General features: G+C 43.4%; 1 protein-coding gene across 1 annotated transcript in view; it reads left to right on the forward strand.

Moving 5' to 3' along the window:
* Positions 1 to 436: 436 nt before the first annotated feature.
* The window catches only part of Ipo7 (importin 7), a 59,988-nt gene continuing 46,413 nt past the window's right edge, over positions 437 to 14,011 (forward strand). The window contains exon 1 of the mRNA XM_048361632.1: positions 437 to 684. Within this exon, the coding sequence (XP_048217589.1) occupies positions 601 to 684 (84 nt within the window). The 5' untranslated portion in view covers positions 437 to 600. The remainder of the gene's footprint in view (positions 685 to 14,011) is intronic.

Consider the following 14,011-nt stretch of genomic DNA (forward strand, 5'->3'; position numbering starts at 1 on the left):
TGACACTTCCAGCTTTTTCTATTTCGGTGGTACTAAGGAATCGAACCCAGGGCTTCATGCATGCAGTGCAAGCACTACCACTAAGCCACATTCCCAGCCCATGCTTTTATTTTCATACGTTTAACTAAAACTTTTTACATGAGCCCTCCCAGCTCCCCCAACAGAGCCTTTTTTTACTTTCCTAAATATTTCCTTCAGTTCCACAGCTACTAGAAATGATTGGCAACACACATGGCATCAGATTCTCTAGGAAGATTACATTAAATATTTGTAACAGCCCCAATTTCCTCTGTATGGCGTTTGATGTCTTGTCCTCTTTGACTAGGAAGACTCGAATGTGAGGAGTCAGCCATGTGAGGGTCGGCTGCGTTCGCAGACTACATCTCCCAGGATGCTCCGCGGGCCCGCCGACAGGAAGTGGCCGGAGCATCTCCCGCCTCCACGCTGAGGCGAGGAGGTTCTATCCGGGGCCTTGGCGCTTCTCTTTCCTTTCGCGCCGGTTGCCGCTGCGGAGCGCGGCGAGTCCATGTGCGCAGTGAGTGGCGCTATTCCTGGCTTAGTAGCACCCGTGCCCCCAGGTTCGACCGAGTCCGCGCCGCGATGGACCCCAACACCATTATCGAGGCCCTGCGGGGCACTATGGACCCGGCCCTGCGTGAGGCCGCGGAGCGCCAGCTCAATGAAGTAAGGACGCCCGACCAGCGCCGACGGCGTGCGGGCAGACTGGAAGGCCGAATCCTCCGGGCCCGTCCGGGAGAGCTGATCGGGTCGCCGGGTGGCCCAGCTGGAGGGGTGGGGCCGGGCCCTGGCGGTAGTGCCTCGCCGGGGCGCCCCAGTGTGGTGTGGCGGCCGCGCCAAGGCTGCCTTTGCGTCGGATCCCAAGCAGGGCCTCTGGCTGCGGTCTAGGCATGGGGAGACGGGCGGGCGAGGCGGGCGTGACCGGCTGGACACATGGCCGGCTCGGGTGGCGGGCCGCCCTCTGGCTCACTCCCAGCTGGTCCCTCGCGTCCAGGAGGGGGCGAAACTCACTGGGAGGTTTTTCAGACGTTTCCGTGACCAGTCTGGCCGGCGCCGGGTCTGGAGGGACTGCTGGGAATGCTGACGGGTCCACTGGAGACCGTACCTGTCAGCCTCGTCCCTTCTAGGAGCTGGTCCGTGGCCTGTCTCGGGGACAACTTCCTTCTCTGGCGGGGTGCTAGGGACAGCATTTAGATGCAGGCCTGCGCCTCTTTGGCAGGGCAAGAGTAGTGCGAGTTACACATGTGCTCTCCTGTCATAATGCCACGATTGGGAGGCGGGGTGATGTGGAATGGGTCAGGGGACGTGCACCCTTCTAGGGGAGGTGCAGCGCTTGTGTGACCTTGGGCAACTCTCGAAATCTCTTGATCCTGAATTTTACCCATTCATAAAATTACAACTCAGGGTTGCTGTGATAGTCAAACGAGATAATGTAAATCTGAGTGACTTGAAACATGCCACGCTTTATTCTTTCTGATACTGCATTGCTGAGGGTTTTTTGTTTGTCCTGTATCTTGGGGAACACCAAGGAATATTTCTGTCGACATTCTTTGCTTCTAAACTTTGAGGGTTTATATAACAAAAGTATTTGGAAGGTTTCTAAAAAGATCTCTGTAAGTTACTATACACTGTTTTAGTATATTAGTCTATCAGTGAGGTTGACTGTACTTCTTTGTGTGTGTGTTTGCGTCTGTGTCTGTGTCCTTGTCCGGCTGTCTCTGTCTACGAGAGTGCCTGCTCTAGAGCTTGGACTCCGGCTTGCGGGCTTGCATGCTGTCTCTGAGCTCTCCAGGTCAAAGCTTGCACTCCAGCATTTGAGTTACAACTCCACTTCTGCTTTTTGGTGATTAGTTGAAGAGTCTCTTGGGCTGGAATTCTATCTGGCTTTCTGCTGTAATTGGTGTAGCTAGGATTAAAGGTGTGAGCCACGCACTACCAGCTACAGTACTTTTTTTTTGTTTTTTTGCCAGTCCTTGAGCTCGAACTCAGGGCCTGGGGCACTGTCCTTAAGGATAGTGCTGTACAGCTCTGTAGGGCTTGAGCCACAGTGCTACTTCTGGCTTCTGGCTTTTTCTATTTATGTGGTACTGAGGAATGGAACCCAGGGCTTCATGCATGCTAGGCAAGCACTCTACCCCTAAGCCACATTCCCATCCCCTGAATGTATTTTTTAAACTTTAATAGAAGCCTCCCCCCCCCACTTTGAAAGTCAGCCTCTATTAAGTCAATTAGAAGGATATTTTATTATGATGTATATATGTACACAGTATACCTGGATCACCTCCTCCTCATCCAGCTCATTCATTACACCCTTCATTCTTCTGAAGCCAATTTCAACAGACTTCATTATTACATTTTTCACACATGTATGTATCCCAGGTGGTACCTGTTTTACAATCTTCCCCTTCCCCTGTAGATTGATGCTCCATCACTTGATGCACATCTTCACTTCCAGTTTTTTGCTGATTAATTGGAGATAACAGTCTCTTGGGTTTGTCTGCCTGGGCTGGTTTTGAATTGGGATCCTCAGATAATTCAGACTCCTGAGTAGCTAGAAATGCAGGCATGAGTCACCTGTGCTAGGCCTATTACACAAATTCTTGTCATCCATTTTTAAAAAAATATATAATTTTGTTACTAAGGTGTACAAAAGGTTTACCATTTCATAAGTCAGATAATGAGAACCTTGCTTTTTTGGACAGTGTCACCCCTTTGCTTTCCCGCAGTTTCCCCTTCTGGTCCCTACCCACAAGTTACATAGTTCATCCATTTTTTTTAAAAGGTGTTCTTGCTCACTGTGGTATTTCACACACATGGACATTATTTTAGTCAGATTGACCTCCTTGCTTACACTCACTTTCTCCATCCCCACTCCTTCCTGTTACTCAGCAACTTTCAATGAGTTGCTTTGCTATCTCTTTATTGAAAGATGCAATTTATTTTTGTATTGTCCTTCACCATCTAATATTCTAAAAGGAGCCTCACTTTAAAGAAATGCTGCTACTGGGGCTGGGAATGTGGCCTAGTGGTAGTGTGCTTACCTAGCACGCCTGAAGCCCTGGGTTTGAGTCCACAGCACCACATAATACAAAAAAAGCCAGAAGTGGTGTTGTGGCTCAAGTGCTAGCCTTGAGCAAAAAGAAGCCAGGGACAGCAAGTGGAGCTGTGGCTCAAAGTGGTAGAGTGCTAGCCTTGAGCTGAAGAGCTCAGGGACCAGTGCCCAGGCCCCAAGTTCAAGCCCCATGACCAACAAAAACAAAACAACAAGAAGCCAGGGACAATGCTCAGACATTGAATTCAGGAGTTCAAGCCCCAGGACTGACAGAAAAAAATAAAATGCAGCTACTTACATTCCCGTTTGCTGGTGGGTAAGCCTTATTTTTATTTATTTATATTTATTTATTTATTTGGCCAGTCCTGGGGCTTGGACTCAGGGCCTGAGCACTGTCCCTGGCTTCTTTTTGCTCAAGGCTAGCACTCTGCCACTTGAGCCACAGTGCCACTTCTGGCCGTTTTCTAGATATGTGGTGCTGGAGAATCGAACCCAGGGCTTCATGTATACGAGGCCAGCTCTCTTGCCACTAGGCCATATTCCCAGCCCCTAAGCCTTATTTTTATTAACTAAACAGAAGCAGCGCAGATACTAATAATTGAATAATTTCAATTTACAATACTGTTCTAAGATCCCTGCCCTCAAGAACTTATTGTTCAAGAAGACCACCTACAGGTCAGATAAGTGTAAAATTATTTCAAAATAAAAAAGTATTTTTACATGCAAATGAGACTTTTAGACTAAAATAAGATTGCTTGTTCAAATTTGTAGACTCAAAGTCACCCTAGGAAGAGTAGGTTTCTATTGGATATACAATTTTTTTCTTGGTCTGTCTGAGACTGGAACTGGAACTCAGTATCTGACTCTTAACTCGTTCATTGGCTGATGCTATATCATACCTCCAATCCCCAGATATGGTCATTTCTACAGAGGAAGTTAAGGATCATTTAAAAATTTTGTGACAGGCATGCATTTTCAGGATAATGTTTTGCTTATAAAAATAATTATGATCCTGAAAGTTTAATCTTGGTGATTTATTATGACTTAGCACTAGTAGTACATTATTTTTACTAAACACACTTGCATATAATTACTTTAAAAAATTATTATTGAGCTACGTTTGGTGGCTCATGCCTATAATCTTAGCTACTCAAGAGGCTGAGATCTGAGAGTTACAATCCAAAGCCAGTCTGGGCAGGAATGTCTGTGACTTTCTTATCTCCAGTTAACCACCAAAAAGCTAGAAGTGTATGGTTTGGGATGTAGCTCAGTGGCAAAGCACTTGCCTAGCAAGTGCGCTGTCCTGGGTTGGATCTCCAGTACCTCCCCAACACACACACAGACACACACACACACACTCACACGCTTGAAGTGGAGGTGTGGCCCAAATGGTAGCACTCCAGCTTTGTACAAAAAAAGCTAAGAGACAACACCCAGGCTCTGAGTTCAAGTCCTAGAACCAACACCAATTGAAATAGTTCATTACTGTATACAGATTTGGGGTAAATAATTCATCCTGAAAATTTGAAATTGATTTTTTTTTTCTGCAAGCAATTAACAAATGTTTGGTTATATGCACTTACATTATAGAGACCTGGGGTAAATTTCACAGCCTAGAATTTGGAAGACAATCGAATGATACTCAAAAGTTTTGTTTGTTGTCGTTTTTTTGTTTTGAAATGGTAGTGGAATTTGAGCTCTTGAGCTAAGGGCCTTTGAGTCAACCATCCCTCCAGTTTATTTTCCAGAGAAGGTTTCAAACTTATGTCCTGGATGGCCTGGGAATTTCATTCTCTTGTTTTTTAATTTTTTTTTGCACTTTTGCCAGTCCTGGGGCTTGAACTCAAGGCCTGGGCACTGTCCCTGAGCTTCTTTTGCTCAAGGTTAGTACTCTACCACTTGAGTCACAGCGCCACTTCTGGCCTTTTCTGTTTATGTGGTACTGAAGAATCGATCCCATGGCTTCATGCATGCTAAGTAAGCCACTAAGCCACATTCCCAGCCCAATTTTTTTTTAAATTAAATTTTCTTGACAAGGTGTTGTGCCAAAGGGGGTACAGTTACATAATAAGGCAGTGAGTACATTTCTTGTGATATCTTACACCCTTGTTTTTCTTTCTCTTCCCTAGATCAGGTAGGCATATATACAATACCCAGTGTACCAAAATCATATACAGTAACCATGTAGCTTATGCCAAAGGAAATTCACCTAGAACTTTAAATGTAACGTCATCAATAGAATCCTCCTGTGTCTTTCTCTTGGAGTTGTTTTTGCTTATACATAATGTAACAAGGTCGCTGACCCAAACCTGTGAAAATACCAATTGAAACCAAGTTTTTTTGTTTTGCAGACTTGGTCTCATTCCGTCCCCACCCCCCAACAGTCATATATCAAGGAGACCATGCCTCTTTGTTCTAGGCTTGTCTTGCTCAACATTATTTCCCAGCCCAATTTTTTTTAAATAGTAATAGACCCTTGATGATTTAGGAGAAGCAAGAGGAAGATAGGGCATCACTATGTGTTACAGTCTCACCTGGAACTTGTTTTGTAGTGCAGGTTGGTCTCAAACTTGGAATTTCCTTCTCCCAAGTGCTGAGGTTATAGGAATGTACCACTATTCTGAGGTTCTTCTATTTATTTTTATTTATTTATATTTTTGCTGGTCCAGAACTCAGGACCTGGGTGCTATCCCTGTGCTTCTTTTACTCAAGGCTAGCACGCTACCACTTAAGCCAAAGCTCCACTTCAGGCTTTTTTGGTAGTTTATTGGGGCATAAGAGTATATTGTTAAAAATTTAACTTTTTTTTGTTTATGTGGTACCAAGGAATCAAACCCAGGGCCTCATGCATAGTAGTCAAGCGTTCTACCATTAAGCCAGGCTGAGTTTTGCTGTTTTTTTTTGTTTTGTTTTTTTTTTGGCTAGTCCTGGGCCCTGGACTCAGGGCCTGAGCACTGTCCCTGGCTTCCTTTTGCTCAAGGCTAGCACTCTGCCACTTGAGCCACAGAGCCACTTCTGGCGGTTTTCTATATATGTGGTGCTGAGGAATCAAACCCAGGGCTTCATGTGTACGAGGCAAGCACTTTTGCCACTAGGCCATGTTCCCAGACCCAGCCTAAGAGTTTTAACTTTCCTTCCCAGGCTGGATTTGAACCTAATTCAGCCTCCATAGTAGCCAAGGTTACAGGCATGAGCCACTGATACCTAGCTCTTTCTTTTTTGGTAGAGAATATTGGGGTTTGAGCTCAAGGATCTTTGCTTGCTAAACAGGTTCACTGCTACTCTACCCATATCCTCAGCCCAGCAAGTACAAGGTCCTTGAGTTCAAGCCTAATACCATAAAAATTTTATTTACTTACATATGTGTATATGTCTGTTATGGGGCTTGAACTCAGGGCCTGGGCACTGTCCTGAGCTTTTGCTCAAGGCTAGATAGTGTTCTACTAGTTTGAGCCAGAGTGCTACTTCAAGTTTTTGAGTGGTTAATTGGAGATAAGAGACTCAAGGGAGTTTTTGGCTATGATCCTCAGATCTCAGCCTCCTGCGTAGCTAGAATTAATTAGAGATGTGAGCTACTGGCACCCAGTTCCATAAGACTCTTATTTTTAGTTAGCTGCCACAAAGGTGGAAATGGTGCTATGGCTTAAGTGGTACGATGCTAGTCTTTGGCATGTTTTTAAATACTTTTTTGTCAGTCCTGGGGCTTGAACTCTGGGCCTGATTACTGTCCTTGAGCTCTTCAGCTCAAGGCTAACACTCTTACAGGTGTGAGCCACTGGCATCCAGAGGCAAATTTAAAGCTCAGGGATTGGAAGGATACGATGGGGGAAGCACAGAAATGTAGGGACTTAGGGGTAAACAAATGACATTGAAAATGAGCTGTAAAACTTGGCTGGGAATGTGGCTTAGTGGTAGAGTGCTTGCCTAGCAAGCATGAAGCCCTGGGTTCAATTCCTCAGAAACAGAAATCCAGAAATGGCACTGTGTCTCAAGTAGTTGAGTGCTAGCCTTAAGCAAAAGCAGCTCAGGGACAGTACCCAGGCCCTGAGTTCAAGCCCCAGGACTGGCAAGAAAATAAGTAGAAAGAAAGAAATGTATTTTTTATCTGACTTACTTAACTGTAACCCCTTTGTACATCACCTTTATAATAACAATAAAAAATGAAAGAAAGGCTGGGAGCCAGTGGCTCCTACTTATAATCCTAGCTACCTAACAGGCCTAAGATCTGAGGAACGAAGTTTAAAGCCACCCTGTTCTGGAAAGTCCATGAGACTCTATCTTCAATTAACTACCAGAAAACTGGAAATGGCACTTGTCTCAAGTGGTAGAGTGCTTGCCTTTCTTTTCTTTTTTTTTTTTTTTGCCAGTCCTGGGCCTTGGACTCAGGGCCTGAGCACTGTCCCTGGCTTCTTTTTGCTCAAGGATAGCACTCTGCCACTTGAGTCACAGCGCCACTTCTGGCCATTTTCTGTACATGTGGTGCTGGGGAATCGAACCCAGGGCTTCAAGTATACCAGGCAAACGCTCTTGCCACTAGGCCATATCCCCAGCCAAGTGCTAGCCTTTCTTTAGCTGAAGAGCTCAGGGATAGATTCCAGTCCCTGAGTTCAAGCCCCTTCACCAGAAAAAAGAATAATTAATAATAAAGTAGGAGAGGAGAAATTTTCAAATAAGATTGTGGTTTAATTTCCTTTTCACATGTTTTCTATGATGTGCTTGTATGACTTTCACAATGTTTAAGATCATTAGAGGGGAGAGGTTGATTTTATTTATTTTTTGCCATTCCTGGTGCTTGTATTCAGGATCTGGGTACTGTTCCTGAGCTTTTTTGCCCAAGACTGGTGGTCTATTACATTCCCAGCCCCAATTTTCTCCCTTTTGGCAGGGATAGAACCCAGAGCTTTGTACATGGACTACTACAGAGTTATATCTCCAGGCAAGTGTAGACTTTTTTTTTTTTTTTTTGGTTGCTCATTGGGCTTGAACTCCAGTTGCTGTCCCAGAGCTCTTTTTTTCAAGGCTAATGCTCTGAAGCTTTGAGTCAGGAGTGCCACTTTGGATTTTTGAGTGGTTAATTAGAGACAAGTATTTCATTGCGACTTTTCTGTCCGGGCTGGCTTCGAACTGTGATCCTCAGATCACAGGCATGAGCTGCCAGCTGAATTTGTTATGTATTTCACTGTAGTGCTGTGACAAAAATGACATCTGTATACCAGAGCATACATAAACAGTAAGATGTAATTCTCCATTACACCATCACTATAATATTCAACTTCTGTGTAGGAGACATAAGCATGTAAGATGACCACACCAATAAATTTCTTTCTTTTTTTTGCCAGTCCTGGAGCTTGAGCTCAAGGCCTGGTCATTGCCCCTGAGCTTTTTTATTTTTTTCCTCAAAGTTAGCATTCTGACACTTGAGCCACAGTGCCACTTGTGGCTTTTTCTGTTTATGTGGTACTGAGAAATGGGACCCAGGGCTTCATGCATGCTAGGCAAGTACTCTACGACTAAGCTACAGTCCCAGCCTGAAACTATCAGTCTTGATAAGAGGAAAGGAGAAGATAGTAGTTTTTGTTTTGTTTTGGTTGTGTGTGTGTGTGTGTGTGCCTGTCTGTCTGTCTGTCTGTCTGTGTGTATGTGTATTGGTCCTGGATCTTGAAATCAGGGCTTGAGTTCTGTCTTTGAGCTGCTTTGTTCAGGCTAGCACTCTGCCTCTTGAACCACAGCTCTACTTGGGACTTTTGTGGTTCTCATTGGAGATGAGTCTCATGGGCTTTCCTGCCTGAGCTGGCTTTGAATCTTGGTCCTCAGATTTTAGCCTCCTGAGTAGCTAGGATTTCAGGCATGCACATTCATTGGTGCCTTGCTCTACATGGTTGTTTAGAATGTGCTTTTATGTTATGACTAGTAGCTTTTAAACTTGAGTATTAGAAATTTTATATGTGTATACCTTAATTAATGTCTTGCTTCAATGCTCTGCTCCAGAGCTTGCTGAGAGTACTGGATCTATAATTAGTGCTAGCATCCAAAGTAAGATTTATACTTTGAGTTATAATAGATCTGTTGTAGCCTATCCTCAGGCCTATGTCAGTGTTTACAATTGTTAAGAATACCATGAGGGGCTGGGAATATGGCCTAGTGGCAAGAGTGCTTGCCTCGCATACATGAAGCCCTGAGTTCGATTCCCCAGCACCACATATATAGAAAATGGCCAGAAGTGGTGCTGTGGCTCAAGTGGCAGAGTGCTTGCCTTGAGCAAAAATAAGCCAGGGACAGTGCTCAGGCCCTGAGTCCAAGCCTAGGACTGGCAAAAAAAAAAAAAAAAAAAAAGAATTCCATGAGTTCAAGCACCAGGTCTGGTACCAAAATAATAGAAATAAAAATTAAAAACATTTTCCGTCTCTTTTTTTGCCAGTCCTGGGGCTTGAACTCAGGACTTGAGCACAGTCCCTGGCTTCTTTGTGATCAAGGCTAGCATACTCTACGACTTGAGCTACAGCACCACTTCTGCCTTTATATATGTGGTGCTGAGGAATCAAACCCAGGGCTTCATGTATACGAGGTGAGCAATTTACCACTAGGCCATATTCCCAGCCCCATCTCAGTTTTTTGGAGTCTTTTTTTTTTTTTTTTTTTTTTGGTCATGGGACTTGAACTGATTGCCTGGGCACTCTGTCTGAGCTTATCTGCTCACTTTGAGACATAGTTCCACTTCCATTTTCCTGGTGGTTAATTGGGAATGAGTCCCTGCCTGGGCCAACTTTGAACTGCTATCCTCAGACCTCAGCCTCCTGAGGAGCTAGGATTACAGGTGTGAGCCATTGGTGCCCAGCTGTGGCTGGTCTTTTTAGCTTTTATTTTTCCTTTTTGGTGACGGGCCTCATGTATGCTAGGTAAGCCTTCTACACTTACCCTTCAACATGTGTTTGAGATGAGTGGCACAGCTTGAGTCTGTTAATGATATTTTGTTTGTATGAATGTATTTTTTTGGTATTAGTAGTGGGGCTTCAACTCAGGATCTTGCTTTTGCTTGGCTTTTTTGCTCAAAGTTGGTGTCCTGCCACTATAGCCATACCTCTACTTCTGGCTTTTTTGCTGGTTAATTGTAGAAGTCTTGTGGATTAGTCTACTTGAACTGGTTACTGTCGTGGATCCCCAGATCTCACCTTCCTGAGTAGCTAGGATTACAGGTGTGAGCCATTGCTGACCAGTTTTATTTTAGTATTTCACTGTACATTCATTTGTAAGTATTGTAGACTTATGCACTCCTCATATATTGTGTATGTAAGAGCAAAATTGCTAGGATGTAAGGTAGATACTAGCCAGTTTTCTAATATAGTTGTGCCTTTTTATTTTTTTACTTGTACCAGCACTTTATGAAAATACTGTTGTTTTCACGTCTTTATCAGTTTTCACGTCTTTATCAACGTTTTGACATCTTGCACTATTTTGAGAGACACTGACTACTGCAGAGTTGTACTAGTTGTTTTTGTAATTCGACTGCATTCTTTTTTTTTGCCAGTCCTGGGCCTTGGACTCAGGGCCTGAGCACTGTCCCTGGCTTCCTTTTGCTCAAGGCTAGCACTCTGCCACTTGAGCCACAGCGCCACTTCTGGCCATTTTCTGTATATGTGGTGCTGGGGAATCGAACCCAGGGCCTCATGTATACGAGGCAAGCTCTCTTGCCACTAGGCCATATCCCCAGCCCCTCGACTGTTTTTACTTGTTTTTCTTTGGGAAAAATGAAACTTGATATCATTACTCCAAAAGAAAAACGAGTAATGATCTCAAGTTTCATTTCTCCCTCTTGCCCCAAACTGGAGATTGAACCCAGGGACAATTGCACTGCCATCAATCTATATCCCCAGCTCAAAAGTTTCCACTTTTATCCACTTGATCTTGAAATTATTGTCTTCTGCCTTTGATGTTATGCTTAGAATTTTCATGACAAAATATTTACTCTGTATCTTTGTGGGTTTATTCATATAAATATACCCAAGTACATATACATAATTAGTTCTGTTGCAGGGATGGGTTGAATTCAGCCTCTCATATGCTAGATAAACGATATCACTGGAGCCTTGTGGTTTTGTTTTATTCTTTTTAAGCACAGATTTTCTGGGCATGTTGTTCAGGCTGACTTGAGCCTCCTGAGTATGTTTTTTTCCTGAGCTTTTGCTTGATGCTACCCCTTGAGCCACAGTGCCACTTATGGCTTTTTCTGTTAATGTGGAACTGAGGAATCAAACCCAGGACTTCATGAAGCATGCTAGGCAAGCATTCTACCACACCACTAAGCCACATTCCCATCCCCTAATTCTTTTTTTTTTTTTTTTTATTCCCAAGGTGTAAGCCACAGTGGCAGGTTTTTACTTGAGTCCTAATATGTTAGAGATTATTTGGCACTACATGATGGTTTATGCCTGTTGTAACCCTAACAAACTTGGAAGGCCAGACCTGGCAAATGTTTGAAAGACCCTATCTTATTAACAAGCTGGGCATGGTGATACATATATGCTGTAAAATCAGCTAAGCAGCATGCTTAGATAGAATGATCCCAATTTGAGGCTGTCTTGGGCAACAGATCAGGATACTTTTTTTTTTTTTGGCCAGTCCTGGGGCTTGGGACTCAGGGCCTGAGCACTGTCCCTGGCTTCTTTTTGATCAAGGCTAGCACTCTACCACTTGAGCCACAGCTCCACTTCCGGCTTTTTCTGTTTATGTGGTGCTGAGGAATCAAACCCAGGGCTTCATGCATGCAAGGGCAAGCACTCTACCACTAAGCCACATTCCCAGCCCCCATGCTATTTTTCTTTCTAAAGATTTAAGTATCACACACACAAAAAATAAAATAAAACCCCACAAGGGCTTGGATATATGACTCAATCATTCCTACTTTGAAAAGCTAGAAGTTGACTAAGGTCCTTTCTAAATGTAACATTTATGGTATACCCTGTGCGGTATAGGAAGATACAATGATGCTCATATAATACAGTAATGTATAAAAACAGTGATGGATATTAAGGTGTTTGTTATTTTAACATGTCTCCTAAATAAACCAACAACTTTACCTTGGCTTCTGATCATAGAAACCAGTGTTTTAATTTAAAATAAGCTAGATAAGCTTAAGTTGATACCTGAAAAGACATGTACCCCAAACCACGTATTATGTGCTTTATGGGTTATTTAATGACCTAAGTAAGCTATATTCAGTTTATGCTTTATGGATGTTAGAACATACTTCTTGGGAAAGTAAGATGCTACTGACTAAAATAAAGCCATAATGTTGTTCATCTAACCTGTATGGAAAAATTCCAAAACATGGGATGAGAAGGTGGCTGAAAGGAGTGGACTTATTGGGGGATGGATTTGGATGAAACTAAAAATACACAAGAGAAAATTTAACTTGACAGTTCAGTTCTTTCAAAAAATTGGAAACAGGCTGGGGATATGGCCTAGTGGCAAGAGTGCTTGCCACTTATACATGAAGCCCTGGATTCAATTCCCTAGCACCACATATATAGAAAATGGCCAGAAGTGGAGCTGTGGCTCAAGTGGCAGTGTGCTAGCCTTGAGCAAAAAGAAGCCAGGGACAGTGCTCAGGCCCTGAGTCCAAGGCCCAGGATAAGTAAAATTGGAAACAGCTGAGTGCCAGTGGCTCATGCCTGTAATCCTATCTACTTAGGAGGCTGAGATCATAGGATCACAGTTTGAAGCTAGCCTGGGCAGGAAAGCTCATGGGACTTTCCTCCAGTTAATGACCAAAAAACTGGAAGTAGAGATGAGACTCCAGGGGTAGAGTGCTATTCTTGAACAAAAAAGTTAAGAGACAGTGCCCAGGCCCTGAGTTAAAGCCCCCAAGGTGGTACAAAAATAAGTTAAAAATTGGCAACAAATTTGATGTTTAGGAATCATGAAACCTTCATGATTATTGTTAGTCCTGGAGCTTGAACTCAGAGTCTGGTTACTGTCCCTGAGCTTAAGGCTATCTCTCTACCATGTAAGCTACAGCTCCACCTGTGGCTTTTTTTTTTTTTTTTAAGTTTATTGGGGATAAGAGTGTCATAAACTTTCCTGCTCAGGCTGGCTTCAAAACCGGATTCTCAAATCTCAGCCTTCTGGGTAGCTAGGATTATATTAGTGAGTTATTGGTGCCTGCCTACTGTTCATGAAAGTGACTCACAACTTCATAACATAAAAACTAGAAAATAGGCAATATGTAAGAAATAGCTCCTACCATCCTGTAAAAACTGCTTGGTGTGTTACATTACAGGTTCATGTATTTATTACGGTCATATAGTTTGTATTCTACTTTTATATGTTCAGAGCTACTTTTTTTGTTTTTGTTTTTGTTTTTTGCTAGTCTTGGGCTTGAACTCAGGGCCTGAGCACCTTCCCTGAGCTTTTGCTCAAAGTTAACACTTGCTCAAAGATAACACTCCACCACTTGAGCCACAGCTCCATTTCTGGCCTTTTCTGCTTATGTGGTACTGAGGAATTGAACCCAGGGCTTTATGCAAGGTAGGCAAGCACTCTACCATTAAGCCACATTCCCAAGCCCAGAGCTATTGATTTATTTTATTATTATTATTATTATTATTATTATTTTTTTTTTTTTTTTGCCAGTCCTGGGGCTTCGACTCAGGGCCTGAGCACTGTCCCTGACTTCTTTTTGCTCAAGGCTAGCACTCTGCCACTTGAGCCACAGCGCCACTTCTGGCCTTTTCTACATATGTGGTGCTGAGGAATCGAACCCAGGGCTTCATATATACGAGGCAAGCACTCTTGCCACTAGGCCATATTCCCAGCCCAGCTACTGATTTTTAAAAACTACTGAAATGTACCACATAAGGAGAAATGACCATAACAAAGACTCAGTCAAACAACCATACCAGGAAATAAGCTTTATTATTAGTACATTGGTGGTATACATCTTTA

Source organism: Perognathus longimembris, chromosome 13 (genome assembly GCF_023159225.1).
Source record: "Perognathus longimembris pacificus isolate PPM17 chromosome 13, ASM2315922v1, whole genome shotgun sequence".
Taxonomy (NCBI): domain Eukaryota; kingdom Metazoa; phylum Chordata; class Mammalia; order Rodentia; family Heteromyidae; genus Perognathus; species Perognathus longimembris.